Source organism: Myotis myotis, unplaced genomic scaffold, assembly GCF_014108235.1.
Source record: "Myotis myotis isolate mMyoMyo1 unplaced genomic scaffold, mMyoMyo1.p scaffold_m19_p_2, whole genome shotgun sequence".
Classification (NCBI taxonomy): domain Eukaryota; kingdom Metazoa; phylum Chordata; class Mammalia; order Chiroptera; family Vespertilionidae; genus Myotis; species Myotis myotis.
In genome coordinates this window covers 186253169-186265620 of record NW_023416324.1, presented here as the reverse complement: position 1 = coordinate 186265620, position 12452 = coordinate 186253169, and the positions used below count along the sequence as shown (strand labels likewise).

Sequence of the window (12452 nt, the reverse complement as noted above, 5' to 3'; positions counted from 1 at the left end):
CAGATTAAAAAAATTACCCGCTGTATTTTTGTATAAAAATAATCAACATTTTCTAATGTACACAAAGCCAAAAGATAAATATCTGTGATGTCTTTAATGACATCTTTAGTCTTCTACTAGGTCAACACAATCTTTTTGAAAAGAGCAGTGATAATGACTGAAACCCATAGACTCTTTCCACTTTTGCCAAATATCTATGTATGTTCCTTCAATTATTAAAACATTTTCATTGTATGATAGAGATAAGATTTAAAAAAAATAAACAAATTTTTGATGTCCAGGACTATAAAGCTCTCAAGGCTCCCAAAACAATTTTGTTTTGGTGTCACAATTCTAGTAGATCACTAACTGGTGAAAGGTTTTACTTAAAAATTTCCCCCCTAAAACATGTACATACAAAATTAGACCTCACCATTCAAGAGATATCACTTGGTAAGTGCTTTGCAGAAAGCATGCAAGGGTTTAGTCAGGAAAAAGGAATATGCTTTCTAGCTAGATCCAGCATGTTCAACATTAGAAAAATGCCAAAGACCAAATACGTATATGTGCTACACACTATTGCCTTGTTGGTAAAGGTTATATGTACATTGGTTCATAAGGTGTAATCAGATTATGCCTTTTATCACAGAGGAGCAGAGATAAAAGATAATATGAATCAATATCTTTTGAGAGTCAAATTATTTATATGCTAGTCCTTATTTTATCGGCCAATTTAATGGATTGCTCCCCTTTTTCTCAGTGTGCATACACTGGGGAAAATACTTCAGCAGAACACTGATGCTATCTGAAATATTTCCATTGTGTAATGTATCCCTCTGGGTGAAAAAGAGAATCATTTATCACTCCTACATTAGAGTTTCTCAACCTTGGTATTACTGACATTTTGGACCGCAGAGCTGTTGTGGAAGGCTGTCCTGTGCATTGTAGGAAATATACAATCCCTGTCCTCCATTGTTAGGTACCGACAGCATCCCTCCCTCAGCCCCCTCAGCTATAACAACCAAAATGTCCCCAGGGCAGCAAAACTCATCTCCAGGAGAACCATTGGTCTACATGTACAAAAACTAAGAGGACAATGTTCTCAGCTACACCAAATTCTTGGTCAAGTTTAGAATAGAAACCAACTTGTCTGATTCCCAGATCAGTGTTATTCTTGCTAGAATGCAATCCTTTTTTATAGACAAAACAACTTTCTAACAGACATGTTTTTTTAAATGCACAATGATATCTCACTGCATACAATTCCAGTCACTGGACTCCTAAATTATTCTTAAATTATCTCTAATGACAACTTATGGGAAACTTATAGGGTAGAAAAATGTATAACAAAACTGGATCAAAAGAGAAATGTAAATCATTCAATTAGTTTTAAAAGGATTCTTTATATTAATGATAAACATTACTTTTTTTAAAAGTACTATAATACGTTTCTTTGAAAAATATCATGGCCCTCTATAACAAGTCTTTCAATGTTGTATGTAACCAGTAAAATTAATTTCACCAATGTTGGCTAATTATGAAAATGTATGATGAATTTTTATATCTGTAAAAGAAATGTCAGCTTTTCATGTGGAGATCCCAATGTTCTTGGCTATCCACCACAATACGTGATAATATTCTAAGCCAACCTGAGCCTTTCTTTACCTTACAAGTTTGTTTAAGAAGAATAAAACTGATGTTATCGCAAAGCCTCATGATCTTAAGATTCCTTCAGAGAGTTGATGCGTGCACAGATCTTTAGGGCGGGGCCAAGCTTGATATTCATTGCACTCATAAGATGGTCTTCTTTTAGCAAGAGAAGGGCCTGTCCATCAATCTCCTGTGCTCTAAACTCATCTGCAATATCCTGGCAGCCTGGAATTTGATCAGAGAAAGGAAATTAAAATTAATACACAACAATTAGACATTACTCCTAATAGTCACAGTTATGCTCTCACTGGGTCTGAGTATGTGAAATACAGGCTGAGAAACAAATGAAATTTATTTATGGTAGTCTTAGGTTCACTCCCGAAGAAGAGAGTATTTCTTGACATTCTGAAAATAAAAATTAATCAAAATCAGGTAAAGCAACTTACTTGGAATTCTTGTTCTAAAAATAATATAGAAATAATTAGTAAGAGTCAGGTAAAATGTAAGGATTGATCAGTCCAGAATCTAGACTCTAGATATAGCTTATCTTCACAAAAAGGATGATGGTGTCATCTCAAAGCATGCCACATATATAACAAGTTTAGATTAACTAATTATTATACCTAATGAACTTATCTTTCTATAACATATTCTTCACATATACATACAAAGGAATAAAACATAATGTTCTGCCATTTAAATAACAATTTAGAAATATTTTCTTATGTACCAGAATACCACTTTCATTATCTCTTATAACTTTTAATTTACAACCTTCAATTGGCAAGCACATCGAAAACATTTTTATTGTTCACTAAGGACAGAACCAATCCATCAAGATTATAGTATTGCTCTATTGCAATACTGCTAAAATGTATTATACTGCTCTACTTGTAATTTCAACTTCAAATCTTAGTATCATTGGACTCATCTCCACTTTTGAAACATAAATTCTCATTGAAATTAGGGGCTTGCTAACTAACATCTTGCCAAAACACAGTATTTTAGCCTCAAACTAAATCAGGTGCTTTATCAGGTAACAAACACAATGCTAGCATCTACTTGAACCCCAAATGTTCTTATTATCTACCAAATTTTGCAGTCAGGTTACTCAATAAACTTCTCCACTAAGGATAAGGAAACTAGCAAGAAGGTAATGAATTAAGGAACCAAGAGAGAAGAGAATACAAAATGTAGAAGCTCCCTTAGACAGTAAAATTAGAAAAATAAATTTAAGAATAAATACTAATGTCTTCGCCAGTGTTGTTCAGTGTTAGAGCACTGGCCTGCACACCAAAGGGTCTCAGGTTTGATTCCCAGTCGAAGGAATGTACCTGCGTTGCAGGTTCGATCCCTGCTCCAGTTGGGGTGTGTGCAGGAGGCAATAGGTGTGTCTCACATTGATATTTCTCTCTCTCTTCTCATCCCTCCACCCCTTCCACTCTCTCTAAAAATTAATATAAAAACAAAACAAACAAAAAAGAATAAATACTAACAGCTTAAAGTCTATTTTATTCAAATCAGTATTCTCAGGGAAAACACAAAAAAATGGAAATGGTTACATTACATCTTTAGATACCACAACTTTGCAGAAATGATTATCTTCCTATTGCAAACGTATCATTCTCTTGTTTATATAGATAATGATGTCATCCCTATAACCCCAGAACTAAACACAAAGCACTGTAGGTGCTAAATATACATATATATTTTGGGCGAGGGGGGTGGTGTGAAGGGCTAAATGAGTGAATAAACAAGTAATGAACAAAAACCAGAATCTGCTAGAGAGGAACCATCTGTAAGAGTAATACAAACACTTTTTCTGTATTTTGCTGTGTGGCCATCTTTTCTCTTGGATATTTTTTTGCCTTCTTTGTTCGTTGTATCTTTCGTGATTCCTATGTAACAGCCAGCTTATCAATTTCTCTAGTCTTAATAATTTCTCAGACTTCTAAAAATTGACATTTCAAAAGTGCCCTAGGAGGAATTTTTATGATTTTGCCCATTTACCATATAAAAGAAATTATATAGTTAAAAGGAATTACTCACCATAGAAAAGCCCCTTTCCTTTTCCCAGAGGTAGCTCTCAAAACTGGGCAGACAAAACTGACTAATCTTGCGTCTAGTTGTGACTTCATCCTTCTTTATATGAAAGAACTAATGTTCTTCTCTCTTCAGTCTTACTTACAAGAGCACAGGGAAGAAAAGAAGAGAGAGAAAGATAGGGTAGGACTTACTTAGATTCAGAAAACAGGAGCCATGAGAAGTAATGAGGACTATAAGAGCTACATGTGGGAATAGAAACAAGGAGCTCTCCATGAGGAAAATATATAGCATGTTTTCGTTCCTCTGCATTATGAGATCCCTCTTCAAATGTCTTCTTGCAGGTGGACAATAAAGGTATTAGCAAAATAATAGTGAACAAAAAGTTTGGGAAACAGCATGATCAAATATGAATGCATTATCTTCAGTATTTTAGATCACAACTTTCTAAAGCCAACCCAAAAAAGGGGCAGGGGGATTATACTATACATTAGTACATAAGTTAAAAAATAAAGTGGCTTAAAAAAGAAAAAACAGAAGCAAATATGCTTCCAGAAAATCGAGAAAAATGAATTTAAAAAAAATTCTACATGCTCAGGATGTACTGAGCTAGTTCTATGAATTTCTGACATTAAAATCTCCTTCTGTAAAGCAGCTGCACCCTAGGGATATGTACAAAATATATCCCAACTGTAGTAACCAGTCAGAGTAGCTGGCTTTACATCACCAGAAGCAGCTATCAGGGTGTGCACAGACCTGAACACATGGACACGGGTCCCAAGCATCCAGTCACTTTTCCAGAGAAACCCAAAATAAACTCACCCTGCACAAAAAATGGCCTCAATAAGGAAGGTGAAAAGCTATGACCTGCCATTCAATAGTACAGAAAAATCAAGTCCCAATGTTAGTATTATGAAAACCAGTAAATTGTCATATCTACACTAATAAAAGACCAAGATGCTAATTGACTGTACCTTTGCTAAACCCATCAGCCAATCAGAAGAGTATGCAAATTAACCCAACAAAGATGGCCATTAAATTTGCATACTGCAGGCAGATCCCACTGTGCCGCCTGCCCCAGGCGGGCAAGATCCCAAGCCGACGCCCGCCCCAGGGCGGGATCCGGGCCTGCCGTGTGCAGGGCCGGGCGGCAGCACAATCCCGAGCCACCGCCTGACCCAGCGGGGATCCAGGCCTGCCATCTGCGACCGGGGCAGATGGGGCAGGCACCGCGGAATCGGGCGTGCCATCTGCCACCAGGGGAGTGGGCCTAAGCCAGCAGGTGGTTATCTCCCGAGGGGTCCCAGACTGTGAGAGGGCACTGGTTGGGCTGAGGGACCCCCCCTCCACCCCCCCAGTGCACAAATTTTTGTGCATTGGGCTTCTAGTTGTATATAATTCCTATACTTTATATGCCTACAAAGAAACCTAATTTACTGCAGATTCAAAGATCAATAAATCCAAAATAAATTGATCTTTGCAATTTAACTGTTTCAAGGAAGAGTTGAAGATAACTGCAATTAACTGAAAACAGAAAGAGTAGTTTCTGTAGTGAACTTTTTAATGCACAAAAATTTATATGAAAATAATTTTTCTTTCTGCTAACAGCTCTGAGATTTGGATGTACTGCATACCAGCTCTATATGATCCCACCAGAATGGTGCACAAGATGACATTATACAAAAGAGAAGAGAAAACTCTAGGGGGTAAATGTAGGTGCCCTGATAAAAGAGGGAAAGAAAATACAAAGGATTACAAAATTTACAAGCTTGTTCATTCTAGGAAAAAAACTTGGGAGTAGACTACTCAGGAAAACAAACAAATAAACAAACAAAAAGCCCTGAATGAGCTCAAAGAGGTTCAAAAGGAAGTTTACAGAGACCAGAGGAACATAGGGAAATGAAGATAAATGCTTATTCTGGTATGAAAGTTACCTTAAACTACAGGCATTTCAGAGAGCAAAACTTTGAAAAAGAAGATATAAGGATCACACAAATAAGCTTGTTATTTACAATATAAAAGTTTGGAAATACTCCCATTTAATCAGTAAAAGAAAAGCAGAGTTATATTAAGCAGACCCAAGCAATTCTTAATTATAAAGCAGTCTCCTTTTAATGACATGAAATGTTCTCTAAACACTGGCAATAAAATTAAGTGTCTTGATGAACTCAGTAAGACAAGCATCTAAAGTTATAAGCAATAATCTTTTTTTTTTTTTTAATTCAAATGAAGCAAGAATGAGACGAAGGAGTTAGCCTTTGTTCCAATAAAAGCAGCCAAGAGTAGCCTCATGGCAAATGGATGCTGGGGAAAATTAGTCCTAAAAAAAGTATATAAAGTGACAGAGGACTCAGTACTATCAATTATTTATTTGCTTGCCAACCTACTTTATTCAGGATATGAACCACCCTTCATCCCCAAAGGAAAAGAAATAGTTTCCACCAAGTGAGAACCACAGCTAACAAACAGCTCACACGCCCCATTTGGAAAACTGAGACTACTTCTGAAGATGATAGAATCAAAGTCTAGCCCAGGAGATCAGTATAGACTTTAGGGTTAAATCTCACGGTATCTAAACTAATCTAAAATCTAAAATTTATTTCATTAAGTATTAAAACCACAAACAATACTCATCATCCTCTAATACATCAGTTTTAATGCAGATTCTAAACCTATATGGTCAGCACAACTCACACCTAAGTTTTCTTAGGTGTGTGCTTAAAAATCTTCCCATGGAAAATCTATCCCTCTTTAAACAATTTCTTCTTTCTTTAAAAATGACTATATCTTGTTTTTCTTTAAAAAAAAGAAAAGAAAGGAAACCACAAAACTTATTTAGCATTTCTAAAACAAGGTACTGAAAAAATAATTTAGCCCAGCTGGTGTGGCTCAGTGGTTGATCATCAACCTATGAACCAGGTGGTCACGGTTTGATTCCCAGTGTGGGGCATGCAGGAGGCAGCCAATCAATGATTCTCTCACGTCACTGGTGCTTCTATCTCTCTCTCCCTCTTCCTTCCTCTCTGTAATCAATAAAAATATATTTTAAAAGAAAAAAGAGCCCTAACCGGTTTGGCTCAGCAGATAGAGCGTCGGCCTGCGGACTCAAGGGTCCCAGGTTCGATTCTGGTCAAGGGCATGTACCTTGGTTGCGGGCACATCCCCAGTGGGGAGTGTGCATGAGGCAGCTGATCAATGTTTCTCTCTCATCTATGTTTCTAACTCTCTATCCCTCTCCCTTCCTCTCTGTAAAAAATCAATAAAATAAAAAAAAATAAAAAAAGAATTCAATAAAATCTCATAGAGTTCTGAAAACAGAAATGGTAAAATGGCTGACAAATTTTTTTTTTAAAGCAATAATACTGCTAAATATACTTTCTTCACTCTCACAGCACATTAGCTGTAAATTTACTTCTGAGACAGTGGCCTTCATAGAAAGATTAATTAGCAAAACTAGCTGGATTAATTTTAATAAGCTTGCAGACAACTGCAAAGGGGATGTATTTTTCTAGAAAACTTATATCAAGATAAATGGTATGATTCAGAATAAAACCAAAATGGAACACACATTTAACAATTTCCTTGTGTTCCATATTCATAAGGCCAAAGTGAATGATAAGATTTGCTGATTTAAAAAAATACATATATTGTCTTAACATAGACAGTGTGTGGGTTTCATCATGAGCAAAGGTGCAAATGTCTTTAGTAGCCAGTCCCTTGGAGAAAGTGGACTTTATGTTTATTGTCATATTAAAGAAGAAAAGATAAAGAACATAAAGATTAAGCTGATAGAAAGAATTCAAAAATGAGAGAGCAGAAAAACATAAAAAGTTATCCTATTCTATTGGGATAGAATATCATAACTGAATGTTAGCGGTCTACTTAATCAAATTTTGGAACTGTTCTTGATACCTACTTTTTGCAAGAATCAAAGAATGCAGCTTCCTTTAAAAGAAACCAAAATTTAATCATAGTCTAAAAGGTCTTGATTAGCTTTCAAAAATGTAAAAAAAAATTACAGTCTCTCTTATTTAAAAAAAATAAAAAGGTTAAATATTAAATTAGGAAATGAGGAAACCGAATAGAAAAGAAAAAGAGCAGAGGGAAGAAGTGTCTGACTCAATCTCTCTACTGACCCCTCGAGAGAAATCAGACTGAAGAGAAGAGAGCACCTTTAATACCTTCACCGGCTGAGGTGTCACAGCTGAAGCAGGACTAGTCAGTTTTTATCGACTTGAGGGTATGAGAAAATACCCAGTTGTGCTGAGGGAATAAGCAAGAGGAAACAGATCATATTTCAATAGCAAATGCTATTTAACCAGTATATATACATAAGTACTTCTCGAATCCTTTCGTGCAATAGGTGCAGATGGATCTAACATCATTCCTGTGTGTGAATGCACAAAAAAAACACATTAAGGCCAAAATGCTGAATTACGTACCAGGCAAAGAATGAATGAAGGCCCAGACATCATCAACCGTCCATATGGAGGGCTCTGTTTGTGCAACTGGTAGCAAGTCACTGTTCTCAGGCATTTTCCTAATTCTCACTTCTCGAAGCTCACGCTCTCTTTCCCGCTCCCGCTCGCTCTGCCTGCGCAGACGTGTTGTCATAGCAGATGGCACAGGATCTTCATGAGAAGCCAAGTCTTCTTCTGCAGATGGATAAGTAATTGGAAGCTGGAAAATGTAGTACAAGTAAAATACAGCATTGCACTTTCCTTGCATTACTGAAAAGGGTATTGTACATTGAAGCAAGGTTTCTACAGACCTGCCTAAGGATATGTTCTCTTGCTGCCCCATCAGGGCCACTTGGACGACGGCCACGATGCCCAAGACTTTGATTATCAGGCTTACGATTCCAACGACTAAGTGCAAATTTTTTAGAACAGCTAACATTGTACCTAAGAAATTTAAGTAAGAAAAAATATTAAATGGTATATAGGACACTCTATTTAGTAGTTAATTATGACTTTAAAGTGAATTTGTGAATCAGTAAGTGGCATATACTGCATTAAAAACTATAATACCTCAGAAAGTAAACCATAGTGTTCAATGGATTTACTTATGCTAACAGTCAAAAATTGACCTCTGTATGTATCTGTATAATATATAGCTCTCAATCTAATACTGGACAGGTATTGATATTTCCTCCTAATAACAGCATGATAGTGGGAAACTTTCTGTAAAATAGAGAGGGCAACTGATTTTCACAGCAGCAAAATAATTCAAGGTTCCAGGAGAAAAAGAAGTTAACTATTTAAATGTTCATCCAAACTGGTATTTTTCCAAGTAATAATATCTGAAAAGTGATTAATAAAAATTGCTTAATACAGTAGAGAAAGATAAAATCTCAAATGGCTAGTAAAAGATTTTTCAAATATATTATTGAATCAAAGAGTAAAAATGTAAAGGTGGGATTTCAAAATTATACAAGGAATTCATAGCTCTCACTCTTCAGGAAATTTTAAAATGCAGAATTCTTTGTAATTGACAGACTATCTAATATTTTTGAATAGACCTTTATATGGCATAATAGCAGCTTAAAATAGTTTTATGCCATTTATTGGGTTCCAAGGCCCTAGAACAGGGGACTGGGTACTTTTTCTATAAAGGGCCAGATAGTAAATGTCTTAGGCTTTGTGGGCCATTCAAGTCTCTGTTACAACTAGTCAACTCTGCAATTATGACATACACAATAATAAATGAGCATGGCTGTGTTCCAATAAACCTTTATTTAGAAACACTAAAATTTGAATTTCCCATAATTTTCATATGTCACAAAATATGATTCTATTGATTTTTTTTTCAACTACCCCAAAATTTAAAAACCATCCTTAGCTCATGGATCATATAAATATAGGCTACAGGAATGACTCTGTCTGGGCACAGTTTGCCTACCCTATTCCTAGAAAGAAGAGTGAAAAGAAATAATCTAAGAAACAATTTCAGAAAAACTCAGAAAGGCTAAGAAAAATACATGCAGTTCCTCTTATTTTACACATATACAACTGTCATTGTAATTTCATGTTTTCAAAACTCTTTTGCTCTAAGATTTTGCAGAAAAATGACAAGAATAAATCCCAATTAACTATGCTATTGATAACTGTTCTAGGATCAATATACAGATGCCGAAATAAATTTTTCTCACGTATGTTTTCTCAAAATATCAGGAAGTGAAAGTAAGGAGCACTATGAGAATGAACAGGCTTTTTTCCCCCTAAAAATATAAAAAACAAAAAGGTGTCCTAATGGCCACCTCATTTTACCCTAAACAATTTAACAAGCTCCTGCTATGTTCATTATGCGCTTCCATGGGCTCAGCTCTGTCGGTTTCTGATTTCCATTCTTATCAATTGACAAAACTTCTTTCCCCACTGACTAAAGATCAGAAAAGACAGACTAACTTTACACTTGCTATTTAGTCCCTAAATATTTAGATCTCCAAGACAGTCGTAAACAGCAGCAATTCCTCCCTGACCTAATTTATCCTCTCCCCTTGGCTCTCTCATCTGCATTTCCCTATGCTAGGACCCCTAATCTTCTAAGGGGTTCACCTAAAGGTATAATAATGTGACAACTCAGCAATAATCTCTTGGAGAAGAATAATGGTAGCATTAAAAGACTTGAAATGTTTCTTAAAAGTCAAGAAATTTAAAGTAGTCTGAAAAACAGTAGTCCTTCCCCTCAGAGTTTTCAATCATTTAGAACCATAGAGCCACTATTCTTTCCTGTGGTACACACAAACTGGAAAACTCCCATGTTAAACAGGAGTTACATAATTTTCTTAGGATTATCAATAACATAAAAGGATATCTGAGTAACAGACTGACAACTAAGAAACCAATGAAGCCATTTGGGGAGGAAAATACTTCAATTACTTATTCAACAGTACAAAACTTATCCTAAGTTTTACTAAGTATATTTTAGTGGCACCACACTAAATAATATGTTCAAGCAAGAAATTCCCTAGATGTATAAAATTAAGATCCTAAACTCTCTTTCAAATAGAGAACAAATTTCAAATTAATCAACCTGTACATACATTTCACCTTTCATGGTAAATGCCAACATAAAGATTTATTACGTTGACTGTAAACAAAAAGTCAGCCAGATATTTCTCCAGCAGAGTGGGTTTATTCAAGAACAAGGAATTGCAACCCAGTATGAGTATATGCAACCGTGGTAAAATACGAAGAGTCAGACACTTCCCTTCTGCTCTTCTATTTTTCTATTCTATTCAATGAAGGAGAGGAAATTCTAATATATAGGGGAAAAGTAAGTTAGAAAGAGTATTACAAAGTTTCTCTGTTGTGCCTTGTGATTATCATTGGTCATGAGAGCTCCCCCTTCTGGCCTCTCCACTTTAAATGAGATTCCTGTTAATGAATTTTTAGCACTATCAGAATCAGAGGTGGGGTGTTTTGTTTTTTAATGTAAACTAAACTTGAGACTAAGATCAATGAAGATACTAAACATTTATTTTGTTATCAATACTATTTACCTGTAATATTTACTAATGCAAATACATATTTAGAAAAGGGATATTTTACTGACAATATAACAATGTACAGAGCATGGATAGTTGTCCTATTTAGAAACCTAAAATTAATAGGATATATTAAAACAAAAGAAAACATTTTGAAACAAAGTAAATCCAGGATTTTAATATTGATAAACAAAAATCAGGTGATAAAACAAAAACTGTTTTGATACCTTGAAGACTAGTAAGTCTATTCACAGGAGGGATTCTCCTAAGCATATATTCTTACCACCAGGAGATTGCTACTTAAATATTAGATTATGCTGAAAAACTAACTATAAGTATTATGACTATATAACTTTCAAAGAGCAAAATTGAATAACTAACTACCAAAGTAGCTCCACATAATATCTATTTCATAGTATTCCTCTATATTGTAATATCTAGTTTTTTGTTTGTTTGTTTGTTTTTAAATATATTTTATTGATTTTTTACAGAGAGGAAGGGAGAGAGATAGTTAGAAACATCGATGAGAGAGAAACATCGATCAGCTGCCTCCTGCACATCCCCTACTGGGGATATGCCCGCAACCCAGGTACATGCCCCTGACCGGAATCGAACCTGGGACCCTTCAGTCCGCAGGCCAACGCTCTATCCACTGAGCCAAACCAGTTTCGGCTGTAATATCTAGTTTTGACTACTGGTAAACTCTACAAGTTTTTTGGTTTTGTTACAGTGGTTGTTTTGTGCTTTAGGAAATTCAAAATAGAAATACCTTTTGGCACATGACATAGTGCAGAATCGTTTTGACCGCAGAAACTCATTAGCATATCCCATCTTACCACAGAATTCACACTTGAGCAGCTCGCTGTCCATTTCTTCTAATGTCTCTAAAAAAGAAAGAAACAAAGAAAAAACCTCAATTTAACTGTGGCAAATTTTCATTTAGCCTCTATTTTGGTGGGATGCTGCTAGTTCAGACCTTCCAGGAAACTTAAAGGAATGAGTTTCGAATTTTTCTTTTCTTTCTTTCTTTTTTTTGATTTTTGAATTTTTCAATCCACAGCCACTTTGGCAGGGCAAAGCCTCCAAAACCAACCACCTCCATAAATTCCCTCCTTATCCTGCATAAAAATTTTGTGGCGTTTTCTCTATACATAGGCAATACATTTTAAAGGTTCATTTTGCTAAGTATGCAACACGTCTAAAACGTGCAAATAACTTTATTAAGCACTGTAAGAGAAATGAAGATGAATAAGACAAAGCCACTATTCTGCAGGAGGAACACTTTCAAAAT

The 12452-nt window shown here is 35.5% G+C and overlaps 1 protein-coding gene across 7 annotated transcripts in view; it reads right to left on the bottom strand.

Moving 5' to 3' along the window:
• Positions 1-12452, bottom strand: part of PHC3 (polyhomeotic homolog 3) — a 64182-nt gene continuing 51730 nt past the window's right edge. For 3 of the 7 annotated variants that reach the window (XM_036352051.1, XM_036352054.1, XM_036352053.1), the window contains 4 exons: positions 11931-12045; positions 8444-8576; positions 8115-8352; positions 1-1854 (listed from right to left, as the gene is read on the bottom strand). In XM_036352051.1, coding sequence (XP_036207944.1) covers positions 1700-1854; positions 8115-8352; positions 8444-8576; positions 11931-12045 — 641 coding nt within the window. In that variant the 3' untranslated portion in view covers positions 1-1699. Of the gene's footprint in view, positions 1855-7762; positions 7936-8114; positions 8353-8443; positions 8577-11930; positions 12046-12452 lie in introns of those variants that run through there. The other 4 variants (XM_036352055.1, XM_036352056.1, XM_036352057.1 and 1 more) reach the window with 4 other exon arrangements.